General features: G+C 40.2%; 1 protein-coding gene across 1 annotated transcript; it reads left to right on the forward strand.

The window, feature by feature from the left end:
• The first annotated feature begins 798 nt into the window (after window positions 1–798).
• LOC132628657 (uncharacterized) lies at window positions 799–1290 on the forward strand. Its single transcript, XM_060344420.1, has one exon. The coding sequence runs from the start codon at window positions 799–801 to the stop codon at window positions 1288–1290; it is 492 nt and encodes a 163-aa protein (XP_060200403.1).
• The last annotated feature ends 14769 nt before the right edge of the window (window positions 1291–16059 follow it).

Below are 16059 nucleotides of genomic sequence, written 5' to 3' on the forward strand. Positions count from 1 at the left end.
GTTTGAGGATTTGAGGATGAAGTCCAAGATAGAAAAGCATGAAGAGTACACTATTATAAGGTTTGTAGCCAACTTGAATCGAGACATCACTAAACCGATGAGGCTCAAAACCTATAATAGTCTTGAAGAGGCATTCCATGATGTATACAAGGTTGAGGCGAATCTAAAAGAAGAGAGGTCCTACAAAGACAAAAGCAAATCATCTTCAACTTGGAACAAAGGCAAAGAAAAGTGGAAAACTTCCACTTGGGATTAGCCTAAGAGCAACACTCAAGCACCTCAAGCCAAATTTGACTACAAAGCCAAAGGTGATGACAAGGCTAAAAGAGGTAACAATTCTAACACAAACTATAACTGACCTTCTAACATGCAATGCTTTAAGTGCCAAGGGAGAGGGTACATTGCGAGTGAGTGTCCCAACCGGAGGACTATCACAATAGTGAGGGATGGGTATCGAACCGATGATGAACATGAGGGCGAGGATGGTCATGAAGAAGAAGGAGAAAGAAGTGAGTGTGAGGATGATTCCAATGAAGAGGTTGAGATAAGGTATGAAGAAGCCTTGAATCATGCTACTGTGGCTAGAAGAGCCATGGGGGCTCTAGCTAGGGAAGAGAGCGACCAAAGGGAGAACTTGTTTCATGTACGTTGCAAAATTGTGGATAAGGTGTGCTCCTTAATCATTGATGGTGGAAGTTGTACGAATACCATTAGCCAATTTTTAGTTGAAAGTATGAAATTACCCACCCCAAGCACACTAATCCCTAAAATCTCCAATGGTTTAATGAATGTGGCAAAATGAGGGTCAACAAGCAAGCCATTATCAAATTTAGGATTGGCAAGTACCAAGATGAGATTTTATGTGATGTGGTACCCATGCAAGCTTGCCATCTATTGCTTGGAAGACCTTGGCAATTTGATGTTGATGCCCAACATAGTGGGAGAACTAACAAGTACTCATTTGTGGTCAAGGGGAAGAAGTACATTCTTATCCCACTAACCCCTTACCAAGTGAGTGAGGATTATAGAGTGATGAGGGAGCTTCGAGAGAAGTATCAAAGGGAAGAAAAGGAGAAGGGTGATAAAGAGACTTTGTTGGTCATAAGTGGAGAGGGGACATCTCAAGATGGTTCCAAGAAATGTTTGTTGGCTAAACCAAGTAATTGCTTAAAAGGGGTTGACGAGAGACACTTCATGGTGTGTCTTGTCAACAAAGATCATCTCCTAAATGCTAACCAAGCTACTAGCACGTTGCCTAGTAGTATGTCTTCTCATTTGCAGGAATATTAAGCCTTCTTTCCGGAGGAAATGTCCGATGGCTTACCTCCCTTGAGAGGTATTGAGCACCAAATCGACTTTGTACCAGGTTTTCAAATTCCCAACAAACCGGATTATAGGAGCAACCTGGAAGAAACAAAAGAATTACAAAGGCAAGTGGATGAACTTCTTAAAAAGGGGCTAGTGAAGGAGAGTCTTAGCCCGTGTGCCGTTCCGGTGATTCTTGTTCCAAAGAAAGATGGCACTTTGAGGATGTGCATTGATTGTAGGGCCGTCAACAAAATCACGGTAAAGATGGCTCTTTGAGGATGAGCTTTCTGGCTTGATGACATGTTGGATGAGCTTTCTGGCTTAAATGTGTTTTCAAAGATTGATCTTAGAAGTGGCTATCACCAAATCCGAATGAATCCCGGTGATGAGTGGAAAACGACCTTCAAAACCAATTTTGGCCTCTATGAGTGGCTTGTCATGCCATTCGGACTAACCAATGCAACTAGCAAGTTTATGAGGTTGATGAACCATGTCTTGAAACACTTTATCAACAAGTTTGTGGTTGTTTATTTTGATGACATCCTTGTGTATAGAAAATCAATTGAGGAGCATATAGGCCATTTGAGGCAAGTATTTGATGTCTTGTTGCGTGAGAGGTTGTTTGCTAATATCAAGAAATGTGCTTTGTGTGTTGATAAAGTAGTGTTCTTGGGTTTTGTGGTGAGTGCAAATGGTGTGGAGGTTGACGAAGAAAAAGTGGAGTCTATTAGAACTTGGCCAACACCTAAAAATGCAACCGATATGAGGAGTTTCCATGGGTTGGTAAGTTTCTATAGAAGGTTCGTCAAAGGGTTTAGTATAATTGCCTCTCCCTTGACCGAATTGATCAAGAAAGATGTTCCTTTTGTTTGGGGAGATGAGCAAGAGAATGCTTTTCAAGAATTGAAATCCATGTTGAGTTCGTCACCATTGTTACAATTACCCAATTTTGAGAAAACTTTTGAAGTTGAGCGTGATGCTTCCGGGGTTAGTATAGGTGGAGTATTTATGCAAGAAGGCAAGCCATTGACTTACTTTAGTGAAAAGCTAAAAGGGGCATCATTGAAATACTCTGCCTATGACAAGGAGTTGTATGCACTTGTGAGGGTCTTGACCCATTGACAACATTATTTGTGGCATAAGGAGTTTGTGATACGATCGGATCATGAATCCTTGAAACATTTGAAGAGCCAATCCAAGCTCAACAAGAGGCATGCGAAATTGGTAGAATTGATTGATGTTTTCCCTTTTGTGATCCATTACAAAAAAGGGAAGGACAATGTGGTGGCCGATGCATTATCTAGAAGGTATGTCTTGCTAAACACTACGACTTCTAAGATGATGGGATTTGAAAGCCTTAAGGGATTCTATTTTCAAGATCCCGACTTTAAGGAAACTTATGAGGAGTTGACCCAAGGGAGGAGGGTTGATGGGTTCCAATTTGTTGATGGGTTCCTATTTAAGGATGGTAGAGTTTGTGTTCCAATGAGCTCATGGAGAGAGTTGTTCGTCAAAGAAGCACATAGTGGTGGAATGATGGGCCATTTTGGAGTGGCCAAGACACTTGATATTTTGGGTGAGCAATTCTATTGGTCCAAGATGCGACATGATGTTGAAAAGCTGTGTGGTCAATGTTTGGAATGCAAGCAAGCCAAGTCAAAGACTTGGGCCCAAGGTGTGTATACTCCCCTTCCTACTCCTATTGGTCCTTGGATAGACATTTCTATGGATTTTGTGTTGGGTCTTCCAAGAACCAAAAAGGGTCATGGTAGTATTTTTGTTGTGGTAGATAGGTTCTCAAAAATTTCTCATTTTATACCATGCCATAAGTGTGATGATGCATCTCATGTAGCATCTTTGTTTGTGAATCATGTTCTTAAGTTGCATGGAGTTCCCCGCACTATTGTTAGTGATAGGGATTCCAAGTTTCTTAGTCACTTTTGGAAAAGTCTTTGGGGTACACTTGGTACCAAGCTCATGTTCTCTACTTCTTTCCACCCTCAAACGGATGGTTAAACTGAAGTAGTGAATAGGACTCTAGGGAGTATGCTTAGATGTATGATTAGAGGAAAGCCCACTTCTTGTGAGGAACATTTACCTTTGATTGAGTTTGCTTACAATCGGTCCCTCCATTTCTCTATTGGCATGACTCCATTTGAAGTATGTTATGGCTTTAATCCTTTGATTCCTTTAACCTTAACCCCTTTGGCTAGTGATGTTGTTGTGAGTTTAGATGCAAAGCAAAGGGCGGCCGAAATGATGAAAATCCATGCCAAGGTAAAGGAGAGCAGTGACAAGGTCAACACCAAGGTAGCCAAGAGACAAATTCATGGTAGAAGAAAGGTGGACTTCCAACCCGATGATTGGGTTTAGGTTTACTTTCGAAAAGAAAGGTTCCTGCAAATGCGAAAAGGGAAATTGAGCCCAAGGGGAGATGGGCCATTCAAAGTGCTTGAAAAGATCAATGACAATGTCTACAAGATCGACTTGCCAAGTGAGTATAATGTTCATAATGTTTTCAATGTGAGTGATCTTTCCTCTTGTGTTGTAGGTATGCCCTTAGATTCGAGGACGAATCTTCTCCAAGAACGGGAGGATGATACGAACCCAACAAGTACAAGGTCTTTCACAAGAAGTCAAGCAAGAGAACATCAAGAGTTGCAAACCTTGTTCATGAAAAAGGATGCCTTAGGGGAGATTGGATAGAAGACTTCGCGGATTTACAACGTTTGGGAGTTGACATTGGAAGAGTTGCAAAGTGGCTAGAAGCGAAAAATTGCTAAAAGTGCAACTACGGAGCAAAGATTGCAATTGGAGGTCATACTTGCAAGTTATGGGGTTAGAATGGCAATTGGAGGTCATAATTGTAAGTTATGATGCTTTGGATGTAATTGAAGACCCATGTGGGTATTTTTGCAAAAGAGCCACTTTAGGGCCTTCTGGTGTAATAGGCATCAGTATAAATAGTTCTTTCATCCATTTGGAAGACTTAGCTTGATATTGTGTGAACTAAAATATTGAGAATTTTAGTTAATAGATAGATTGTTAGGTTACTACACTAGGTGTGACTTCATTGTTGCAAAGTGAATTTGCTTATCCATTGAATTCATCTAGATTGCTCATTTGTGGTTTCCAATTGAGTCTTCTACTTGATTCAAAGTACTTTGGTTCTTTTGGTTGAATTCAAAATAGGAGGGTTTAATTTTGATATACTTAGATTTGCCTATAGGATTCATTACTAATTGGGTCAAGTATCTATCCTCTATTCTCCTTAATTTCCATTTCTTCATCTATCTTTTGTTTTTTCTTTATTTTTGTTTGCTTCTTAGAGTTTCCTTAGGTTGAATCTTATCAATAGTCTCCTTACATCTCTTCAGCACTGGACTCGGATGGTCAAGACATTCATCAAAAGAACCACCTACCACCAAAAAATCATCCATGAAGAGCTTCACGATGTCCTCAACCATATCTGAGAAGATCGACATCATGTACCTCTGAAATGTAGCTGGTGCATTGTAAAGACCAAAAGGTATGCTGCTAAAAGCAAAAGTCCCATAAGGACAAGTGAAAGTCGTCTTATCCTAGTCTTCAAGAGCAATATTAATATGGTTATAGCAAGAATACCCGTCTAAAAAGCAATAGTAAGACCTTCCAGCCAACCGATCAAACATTTGATCAATAACAGGCATGGGGAAATAGTCCTTGCAACTCGCGGAGTTCAACTTCAAATAGTCCATACAAACACGCCACCCAGCAACATTCTGAGTTGGAATTAACTCTTTTTTAGCATTACACACTACTGTGATGCCTCCCTTCTTCGGAACACATTGTACCGGGCTCACCTACTTTCTTTTTGCAATAGGATACAACTCCAACATCTAACCATTTGATGATCTCTTTCTTCACTACCTCTTACATAGGTGGATTCAGCCTCCTATGGTGTTTAACACTTGGCGAACTATTTTTCTCAAGCTGGATATTCTGCTTGCATATACCGGAGGGAATTCCCTAAATGTATGCAATCGTCCAACCAATAGCACGCCTGTTTTTACACAATATTTCCAACAACCTCTTTTTTTGCTCTTCATTCAGCAATGCAGACACAATCACTAGCAAAGTGTTGTTCGAGTCAAGAAACTTGTACCTAAGATGCGAAGGGAACTGCTTAAGCTCAAACTTAGGCGGCTCAACAATGGATGGCTTTACTGGAGGAGTTGTTCTATGCTCAATATCAAGGTCTAACTTCTTTTGTTGGTACGAGTAAGAACCCAACCCCACAAGTGAGTTAACAATCTCCACATAACCTTCCATGTCATCAGCATCAAAGTTTACCAGAATGGGAGCAAGACTTTGCCCAAACATTCCTCTTCCATCTTGAATTCAACAGCTTCATCAATAACATCAATAGAAAAAATAACCGAAATGCTTTTGTAAGCACGGGAAAACCTCATCCTCTTACTAGCCTAGAAAGTCACTTCCTCATCATTGACTCGTATTTTGATTTCATTCTTTTCAGAATCCATAAGAGCCCTTCATGTAGCAAGGAAAGGTCTCCCCAAAATAATAGGAATATCTTGATCAACAACACAATCAAGAATCATAAAGTCGGCAGGTAGAAGAAAATCACCAACCCGAACTAGTATATAATCTACAACTCCAACCGGCCTCTTAATAGATCTATCAGCCATTTGTAGTCGCATGGTAGCAGGTCTAGGAATCCCCAACCCTGACTTCTTGTATATAGTGAGTGACATTAGATTGATGCTAGCCCCATAATCACAAATAGCACGAGCAAAGTCATGGTGGCGGACAGAATATGGAATAGTAAAGGCTCCTGGATCTTCCTTCTTCTGAACTGTTGTTTTAGATAATACTTAACTAACAAGCTGAGTCACACTCATAGTGTTATACTTCACATGCCTCTTCTTTGTCAACAAATCTTTCAAATGCTTTGCAAATCCGGGATCTTTTTGCCAGCATTTTGAAACAGAATGTTCATCGGTAACTGCTTCAACTGATCATAGAATCTCTAACACTTAGCATCTTCTATCTTCTTCACCTACCTTTGAGGAAAGGGAGGTGTAGATTTAAAAAGATGGGTCAAAGGCTGAAGACCCCCTTTAATAGTGTGGTCGCTGGTGTCACTAGTCTCAGTCTTCTTCAAACTTTCTTGAATATCTGCTACCTTCTCAAAAATAGAAATCTCTATCGGGACCTCTTCAACAATAGTTGGCACATCAGATTGTGCCTCTTTCTCTCCAACAATTGGCTCGATATTGATCACTTTCTTTTTAGCACTCTAGAGTATTTTACCACTCCATGTACTAATAGCATACACACGATCTACAACACCTTCACCATTCTTCGATTTTGGAATAGTATCACTCGGCAGTCCTCCTTTCTATGGAGGGTGTTGCTCTCTGGAAATATCTCTCATCTACTACTTGAGCTTCTGAATGGAAGCAGTGTGAGATCCTATAGTTTCAGTTAGCCCTTTCAATGTTCTATCTACTTTGTCTTGGTTGGCTAGCACCTTCTCAAGCATGCTCTCCAACTCAGAACTCCTTTGCTCATTCGACTGACCTTTTGGTAGAATATTGGGATTGGAGCTCCTATTTCCAAAGCTAATGTTATTGTTGTAGTTTCCCTGGTTTGAGCTTCCATAGTTGTTGTTGTAATTACCTTGTCCCTGTTGAAGTCTCCATTTATTTTGAGTCTAATTTTGATATCCTCCTTGGTAGTTCTGCCTTTGGCAACCCCCTTGAGATTTATTAATGAAGTTAGCATCCTCATACTTCATAGGAGGCCCATCTTGATATGGTCCCTCTTGAACATGGTACATTTCCTTAGGCATTCCTGGAACTTCTTCAACAACATTAACTTTTTTAGCTTCTTTTTCATCAAGTCTCTTGGTCAGCAAAGAAATATTGGTTGCTATCTGAGCTAGAGTCTGCTGAGTCTTTTAATTCACCTTCACAATGTTATGGATCATTGGAGCTCCGTAGGATACACTGTCAGTACCACCCGAATGTGATGCTTGATTGTGAGTAATAAGCTTATCAAGCAAACTGAGTGATTCAAGCATAAGTCTTGTCCATGAAACACCCACCAGCTGCATTGTTTGCCACTGCTTGTGTCAATGGATCTATCCCTCTATAGAACTTCTCCATCACTATATTATCTGGAAAACCATGATTTGGAGACTTCTGCAAATACTCCATGAATCGCTCTCAAGCTTCAAATAGTTGTTCCCCTAGAAAGTATTTGGAATCATATATCTTGTCACGAATTTCAGCTTTCTTGCTTGGAGGAAACCACTTCTTGAGAAAAACAGCAACAAGCTTGAAACTCTTGCTTCACCGGCTAAAGAGTATTTGAAAACTCTTAGTGGAATAACATTATCAGGAATAGCATTCTCCATATGTTAGGTACACACACCCATAAAATTCTTCAAATGTTGGTGAGGGTCATCATCGGTAGAGTTCCAAAAATATCCCTCAAGTTAGAGCAGTTGGTAGATAGTGGAGTCAATCTTGCAGTTTGCAATATTCACCCTAGGTGGAACAATAGCAGATGCATATTCTACCTCGCCTAGCCTATCTGCAAAGACATTATCAACCTCCACTTCCACTGGTGGGTCTTGCACTTGTAAATTCCTGTTACCACCTACTCCACATCCTCCTTTGTTGTTCATGATCACCTTGTTCACAGTAAGCTACAAACAAGGTGTGATGGAATAGAAAAAGACTTTAAGTAAAGCACAAACTCTTTAGTAATTTCAAAACCGTATTCCCCTGTAACGGCGCCAAAATTTTATAAGCTCAAATTACACCTATTAAATGGTGTAAAGCGAACGATGTCATATAAAGTAACCCAACTAGGTTGGGGTTGAATCCCACTGGGAATATGGTGTGAAACTGTTACTAAAGTCATATAATGCTTTCTTGCGGTCTAGTTTCGTATTCTGTTGAGTTTGTAGAAAATTTGGTTGTTTATTAGCTCCTTTCTTTGTTTGTAATGAATAATATTAAAGAAACCAAGGTTGTGTCCCCCTTTAGATAAAGTGTATGCTATGGTGATTGATCTTGATATACTTCTAATGGATCGTTGCATGGATGTACTTGACCTCTTATTGAATCCCTAATATTTTGCAATAATTAAGGACTATTTCTCTTTATGATTTTTCCAAATATAGAAGATTGCCTATGAAGAACGGTTAATCTTATTCTAAGTAAATTCCTCTTATCCCTAAATGAATCTACTAAACGGGGCTTACAGGTTCTTGTTATTTATCCCTACTAAGCCCTACTGACATTCCCATGTTAAGCAAGGTTTATGGCTTTAATCAATGTTTGAAACCATATATTATAAATGAAGGACAATGAATAAATAAATCATAACAATCTCAATTCCCAATCACATAACACCCATCCTAGGGTTCACGACCTTAGTAGAGAAATTAGCTACTCATAACGAAGAATGAAGAACAAAGTAATAAAGAATTCATAATTCCTTATATTGATTAAAATAAGATGAAAGTAAGAAATTAGCTACTCATAACGAAGATTGAAGAATATAGTAATAAAGAGTTCATAATGAAGTATTTAATGCTCTAGGTGAAGAGACACAGTCTAGCAACTCATAATAAATAAAATCCTACAAGGAACTATTTATAGTGGGCCAATTCGTCAAAAAATCAAATAACAGATCTGGCCCGACAAAACTTTTCGCGGACTATCAAACTTCTCCAGCTTTCATGGAATTGCAACTCTTCTGAAATGAGGATAATTTTGACGCTACCGTTTAACGGACCGTCAAACTTCTTCAGCTTTCATGGAATTGCAACTCTTCTGAAATGAGGATAATTTTGACGCTACAGTTTAACGGACTACCGTTTAACAGACCGTGAAATATTTCACGGTCCGTGGAATGATATCGTGGAATCACCTTCTTCCACATGAGTCACTGGACCTACTTCATGTTCAATTTCACGGGTCGTGGAACGATCCACAGTCTGCGTTTCTTCTAATGGAATGATGCCTTCAGTTATTTCCACTCTTCGATGTCTTTTTGCTTAATTTTCACAATTCAGCCTCTTGGGACCTTGAATACCTGAAACATGATAACAACACGTAAACACGACACTAACTTTCTTGAAAAACAAGTAAAACCCGCCATTAAAAGCATCAAAAGTGTCATAAATCAGCGGCACATAAACAACATGGCCCTTTCCCCACCTTATGACGATTATGTACTCCTTAGAGTCTTGTAGACATATGTCGTGTATATAGATGTTTTGTACGGCCATGTCGGCCTATATTTTGGAATACGGATGTCCATATCGACCATGTAGGCCTGTATATCTTATGTATATTATGTTGGGGTCATTTTTTGTTACACCTCGTGGTTTCGTATGATAATTTTTGTCATATGTAGTCGTTCTAGTCTTGGACTGGGAATACCTTTGAGGTTATATTACACTATATAGGTTCATGTTGTGTATGTGAAGGTTTAAGTTCATGTTTAATAAGTATTGGAAGGATTGGGGTTAAACGAATCGAATAAAACAAGTTTGTCGGAAGAGCATTTTGACGGCCCATTTGACGTACCGCAGACAGTTTGACGGCCCGTAAAATGGTGGATCTTCCATCATGAAATAGTCACAGAGAGGTTAAGTTGGTTGGACCATTTGACGGTCCGTCAAAGTGGCCGTCAAATTATGTCGACAGGATGTTAAATGAGGCTTTAAATTTTGTTTTTCCCCATTTGGATTAATTATTCTCCAATTTCAGACCCTTAGGCTCCCAAAAACTCTCTCCCCAAGTTCACATACAAATCAAGGACAAACCTAAGAGAATCAAGAGATTCAAGTGCTAGAAAACTCACTAGGGTTAGTAAAGTTCAAGTATCTCTTTAGTGCTGAAGTTGGAGATTTCATCCTAGTGAAGTAATTTGATCCAAGCTTGTTCTTGTGTGTTTCATCTTTATAACATGTTCTTGAGGCTGTTTGATTGTTATAGAACTTGATTGGAGGAAAAAAGTTAAAAAAGAAGTTCAAATATGGATTAGAGACCATGATGAGTTTATGGACTATTTTGACCATGTTGTTGTTGTGTTATTGAGGTGATTTTTTTGTAGTTGGATAGTAGTTGGTGTTGTTGTCATGTTGTTATGATTTTGCTATAAGGGTATGTAGGGAAGAGGTGCATAAATACCATATACAAAGTGTATATTGGGTTGTTTGAGGTATAACTTGTAATACTTGTTGAAGTAAGTATAAGAGGCTTGTATGAGCTTCTTGTTGTTGTTGTGGCTACAGTGTATGTTGTTGTAGCCAAGGAATAAGGGGAAATGCTGCCCATTTTATTTTAGAATCGAATTTTCGTTTGATATACGTGATATACTAGGGTTATCTAAGTTTTAATATGCATTCCTTTGTTATAGGATTGGCACAATAGTTGTGGAAAGTTAATTGTTTGATTGCTTGGACGACTTGAGGTATGTTAAGGCTAAGCTTCCTTCTTTTGGCATGATCCTTATGAACAGAACGTATATGTAACGTTATTTTATAATGATTCTACTCCTAGTAGCTAGAGATCTTCCATGTTGAATCATGATCTAGAAATGTTGATTTCAGTAAGTACTCTTTCTAACTTAGTATGATCCATAAAGTCCTTTGTTGACGAAAATGCTAATACATAACGATGTTTGGAGGTGTAACGACCTTACGTCACTCTGACAAATTTAGGATGTACTCTTATCATATTTACGCATTACATTATATATATATATATATATATATATATATATATATATATATATATAAACATGTACAGACCTATGACCCCCAGGCGTTATATACACATATATTATGTATTATATATATGTATAGGGTGTGGGGAAGGTGACGGTGATGGCGTTATATACGCACTACCACCTGATCAGCTGGTCACATGATGATGACAATGAAAATGATGATGATAGCCCACAGAGGCCGATATGATACGATGGGATACCCACAGAGGCTTGACATGCGTTGTATACAAATATATATCTATGTATGACCTCATGCATGCATGCACAGTATTTATGTACATCAATGGCCCACAGACGCAGTTCAGATATATAGGTTGCATTTATTTCATCATACGTCCTCTTATTTCTCTTTCACATTAGTTTTATGCTTTACATCCTCAGTACTTTCTCGTACTAATGGCCCTTTTTGGGGGCGCTGCGTTTCATGCCCGCAAGTCCAGATAGACAGTTTGGTGATCCACTCCCGTAGGCTGCCTTTCAGCTGACATTGGAGCACACCTCTTGTTCCGGAGTTGCTATTGTACTTTTGTTATGCCATTCTTTTGTGTACATACGGGTATGTCAGGGCCCTGTCCCGACTTCTTTATGTCGAGCTACTCCAGTAGAGGCTTGTAAATAGTCATGGTATGGTTAGACTTGGTGTGGCCCCTTTGGTCTATATTTTACTGTATAGTTTTTCATGACAGCCTAGTTGGCTTGTATAGTTATTTCCAGCATAGTTGTATAGTATATCTTCTTCGATCCATTCTTTTTCAGCATATTTCCTATATGATTTAGCAAATTTACACCTAGTGACCCTCGAGGTCCATTCTTGTTTAGGTTCATGGTAGGAAAGCATGTTTAGTGGTACTCGACAGGTAGATCCCGGGTGCCCGTCATGGCCCTCTAGTTTGGTTTGTGACAAACATGGTATCAGAGCAGTTGTGTCCTAGGGTTTTCTACAAACCTTGTCTACCACAGTCTTATTTATGGTGTGTTGTACACCACACTTATAAACAGGAGGTTGTGGGGTATTTAGGAAGATTGCCTTTCTTTATCATCTTAGATCGTGCGATAGAGTCATACCATATGGATTTCTTTTCTAATAACATATTGTGGTTTCAGTGATTCCTATAACGAGGAGAGCTTTAGCCAGCAAAAGAGGCAAGGCTGTGACAGATGAGGGTGCCACTAATAGCTGTAGGCCAAGGCGAGTCTCAAAGGGAGGCCCCATCTCAGTCTTTTCAGAGCCCTTCTGTCCCAGCAGATCCTAGAGGGGATGCAGCTACAGTACCCCCAGTTCCTCTACCTGATGCATCAGGACAGGAGATGTGAGTGGCTATTCAGTTGTTGACTTAGTTAGTAGCCGCTCAGGCGTAGCGTCAGGGTAGGGGTACTGGTAATGGTGACAAGGTTGTTAGTGCCAGGGTTCGAGATTTTATTAATTTGGACCCTCCATAATTCTTTAGATCGAAATTAGATGAGGACCCGCAAAATTTTATAGATCGAATTCTAAGGACATTGCGTGTAATGCATGCTTCAGACACGGAGTCAATAGAATTGGCTTTGTACCGGTTTCGAGATGTTGTTCTTCAATGGTATGAGACGTTGGTGTCATTTAGAGGAGCTAATGTACTCTCACCTGTATGGCAGGAGTTCAAGAAGGCTAGAGTTCCCATGGGCTCGAGCTGATGAATTTTTAAACATTAGACAAGGGAGCATGAGTGTTCGAGAGTACAGTTTTCGCTTTAATTCATTAGCTATTTATGCTCCAGCTATTGTAGTTGGGATGGAGGAACGGGTTTACCGGTTCGTGAGTGGTTTGGCACCACACTTGATTGATGACTGCATGGTAGCCTCACTTCAGATAGGTATGGATATTTCGCGCATCCAGGGGCACGCTCAGAACCTTGAAGAGTGTAAGCAGCAACGGAGGGTCGAGCGTGAGCGTAATAGAGGTCAGAGTAAGAGAGCTAGATCTTAAGGTTTTGTCAGTGAGTTCAGAGGTGAGGTAGCAGTTCCTTGGATGTTCATCCTATTTAGTGACTAGTGTGCCTTCACAGTTCCTAGGACCTAGGTTTGATAGATCCACTTATTTTGAGTTGGGCCAAAGTTCTTGTTCTTCCAGTTTCCAGTTTAATGGTGGTTCTAGTTAGATTAGGCCATCTCTACCGTGATGTATTCAGTGTGGTAAGTTATATACTGGGCGGTGCTGCTAGGGTTTAGATGTTTGTTATACCTATGGTCAGCCAGGCCACATTATGCGAGATTGTCTATCGAGAAGTAGTGGAGATGTAGTTTAGCCGATAGGATTTGCAGCTGGTTCTTAGTCACCTGTACGCCCTCCTGGCCAGGGTTATCAGACACCAACCGGTCACGGTAGAGGTAGAGGTGGAGCGTCCAGTTCAACTGATCCCCTGAACCACATTTATGCATTAGCTGGTCAACAGGATCTTGGGTCATCACCTGACTTTGTCACAGGTGTACTATTAGTTTCCTGCCATGATGTATATGCATTGATTGATCTAGGTTCAATATCACCATATGTTACTCCTTTTATTACTGGTAAGTTTGAGGTGGAGCCCGAATCGATTAGACCTTTTGAGGTGTCTACACCTGTTGGTGATTCGGTAATAGCTGGATGAGTATATGGAGGTTGTGTAGTTATAGTCTGTATTCGTCACACAGTAGCTGATTTGATTGAGTTGGATATGGTGGACTTCCATGTTATTATGGGAATGGACTTGTTGGCCTCTTGTTATGCTAATGTTAATTATAGAACAAAAATGGTCCAGTTTCAGTTTCCATGAGAGCCAGTGCTGGAATCGAAAGGTAATACAGCTTCACCGACAGGTACGTTTATTTCCTATCTCAAAGCAAAGAAGATGATCACAAAAGGTTGTATTTATCACATAGTTCGAGTTCAGAATGCAAATGCAGAGTCACGAACTCTCCATCTGTTCCAGTGGTTAATGAGTTTCCAGATGTATTTCCAGATGAGCTTCCAGGCCTTCCGCCAGAGTGGGAGATTAACTTTTCTATTGATGTCTACTAGATACTCAGCCGATATCTATCCCTCCTTATAGGATGACACCTGCTGAGTTGAGGGAGCTGAAGGAGCAGTTGAAGGAATTGCTCGAGAAAGGCTTTATCAGGCCTAGTACATCACCGTGGGGAGCGCTTGTGTTGTTTGTAAGAAAGAATGATGGCTCATTATGGAGGTGTCTCGACTACAAACAACTGAATAAGGTGACGATAAAGAATAAGTACCCACTCCTGAGGATTGATGATTTATTTGGCCAGTTGCAAGGGGCTACATGTTTCCCAAAGATAGATCTAAGGTCAGGTTATCATCAAGTTAGGGTCAAAGGAAAAGACATTTCGAAGACACCTTTCAGAACCATATATGGTCACTTTGATTTTCATGCGATAACATTCGACTTGACTAATGCCCCAACAACATTTTTAGAATTGATGAACCGTGTATTTAGACCTTTCTTGGATCAATTTGTGATTGTATTTATCGACGATATTGTAGTCTACTCGTGATCAGAGGCAGAACATGCAGAACATCGACGTGCAGTACTCAGAGTCCTTCAGGATCGGAAGCTGTATGCAAAGTTCTCTAAATGCGAGTTCTAGTTGAATTCTGTGGCTTTCCTGGGGTACATTATTTTAGAAAGGGCATCAGGGTTGATACGCAGAAGATAAAAGCTGTCACGACCCAACCCCGTAGGCCATGACTAGTGTCCGTGCTGGACACCCAAACGTACCCAATAACCCAAACCAGCATATTTGTAGAATATATCAATATAAAAGTCAATTGGCACTACCAGATATTGCAGGTGAACAGATATTGCACGTGGAAGCCGATAAGGCCGTCACAGATCATAGTAACCCAAAAACATATACAGAACCCACACAAGTATGTCTACAGACCTCTACAAAACATAACAGAATCATAAGACGGGACAGGGCCCCGTCGTACCCTTGAATAGCGTACATATATACAATAGCAGAAGACTGTACCAAAATATAGGCTCCGGATAAAGGAGCGCTCCAAAATAGCAGAATAAAGTCCTAAGCGGGCGGATCAGCAAACCTGTCGTCTGTACCTGCGCGGCATGAAAACGCAGCCCTCGAAGGAAGGGGGTTAGTACGAAATATGTACTGAGTATGTAAAGCACGGAACGTAGTAAACAAAGTCATAATCGAAGCAGAAGATACAGAAAATGAACGGAATATCCAGATTAGCAAAATGCTGATCATATAGCATAAATAGTATTCGCTGAAAACATATGTCGTACCTGGTCCCATTACGGAACAAGATCATAACCGAAACAGAACTTACAGAGGAGTGAGTGTAACATCCAAAGTATCAAATGCATATTTTCCAAAACATGAGGAGTGTGTACAGAAACATATACCATATCATATCCGACCCCTGCCAAGGGACTCGGTAAACAGAACGTGGCCACCCCCAGACGCTGGTGCCACAACACATAAGGAGCAGAATAGGGGATAACCCCGTAACATAACATATCATATCAGATGGCCATATCAGATCATATCATATCAGAATGTGTGTACATGGCACAACATACTCCACAACCCATGTACATATATACCTGCCCCCTCACATCGAGGCACGACGAACAATGCAGTGGAATACGCTTGACAACATATCCTGGCCCGGGCTCAGTGTGGGAAACATTGAGGCATCCACGAATGGAGTAGTGAGAAACTAAATGCAATAAAAATACCATATATTTCCAGAGACTCAATGAGGCATATCGGATGACAAATCAAACCAATGAAATCGGACAGAATCATAGTAAGTGTATGTCGTATGTCATAATGAGTTACGGAAGAATAATCCTTCTGGGATCACTTTCATATTCCAAAATATTTTACCAGACTCGAGGGAATCATTAAAACAATTTTCCTTAGTAGTTA

This window comes from Lycium barbarum, chromosome 2, assembly GCF_019175385.1.
Source record: "Lycium barbarum isolate Lr01 chromosome 2, ASM1917538v2, whole genome shotgun sequence".
In the NCBI taxonomy this organism is placed as follows: Eukaryota; Viridiplantae; Streptophyta; class Magnoliopsida; order Solanales; family Solanaceae; genus Lycium; species Lycium barbarum.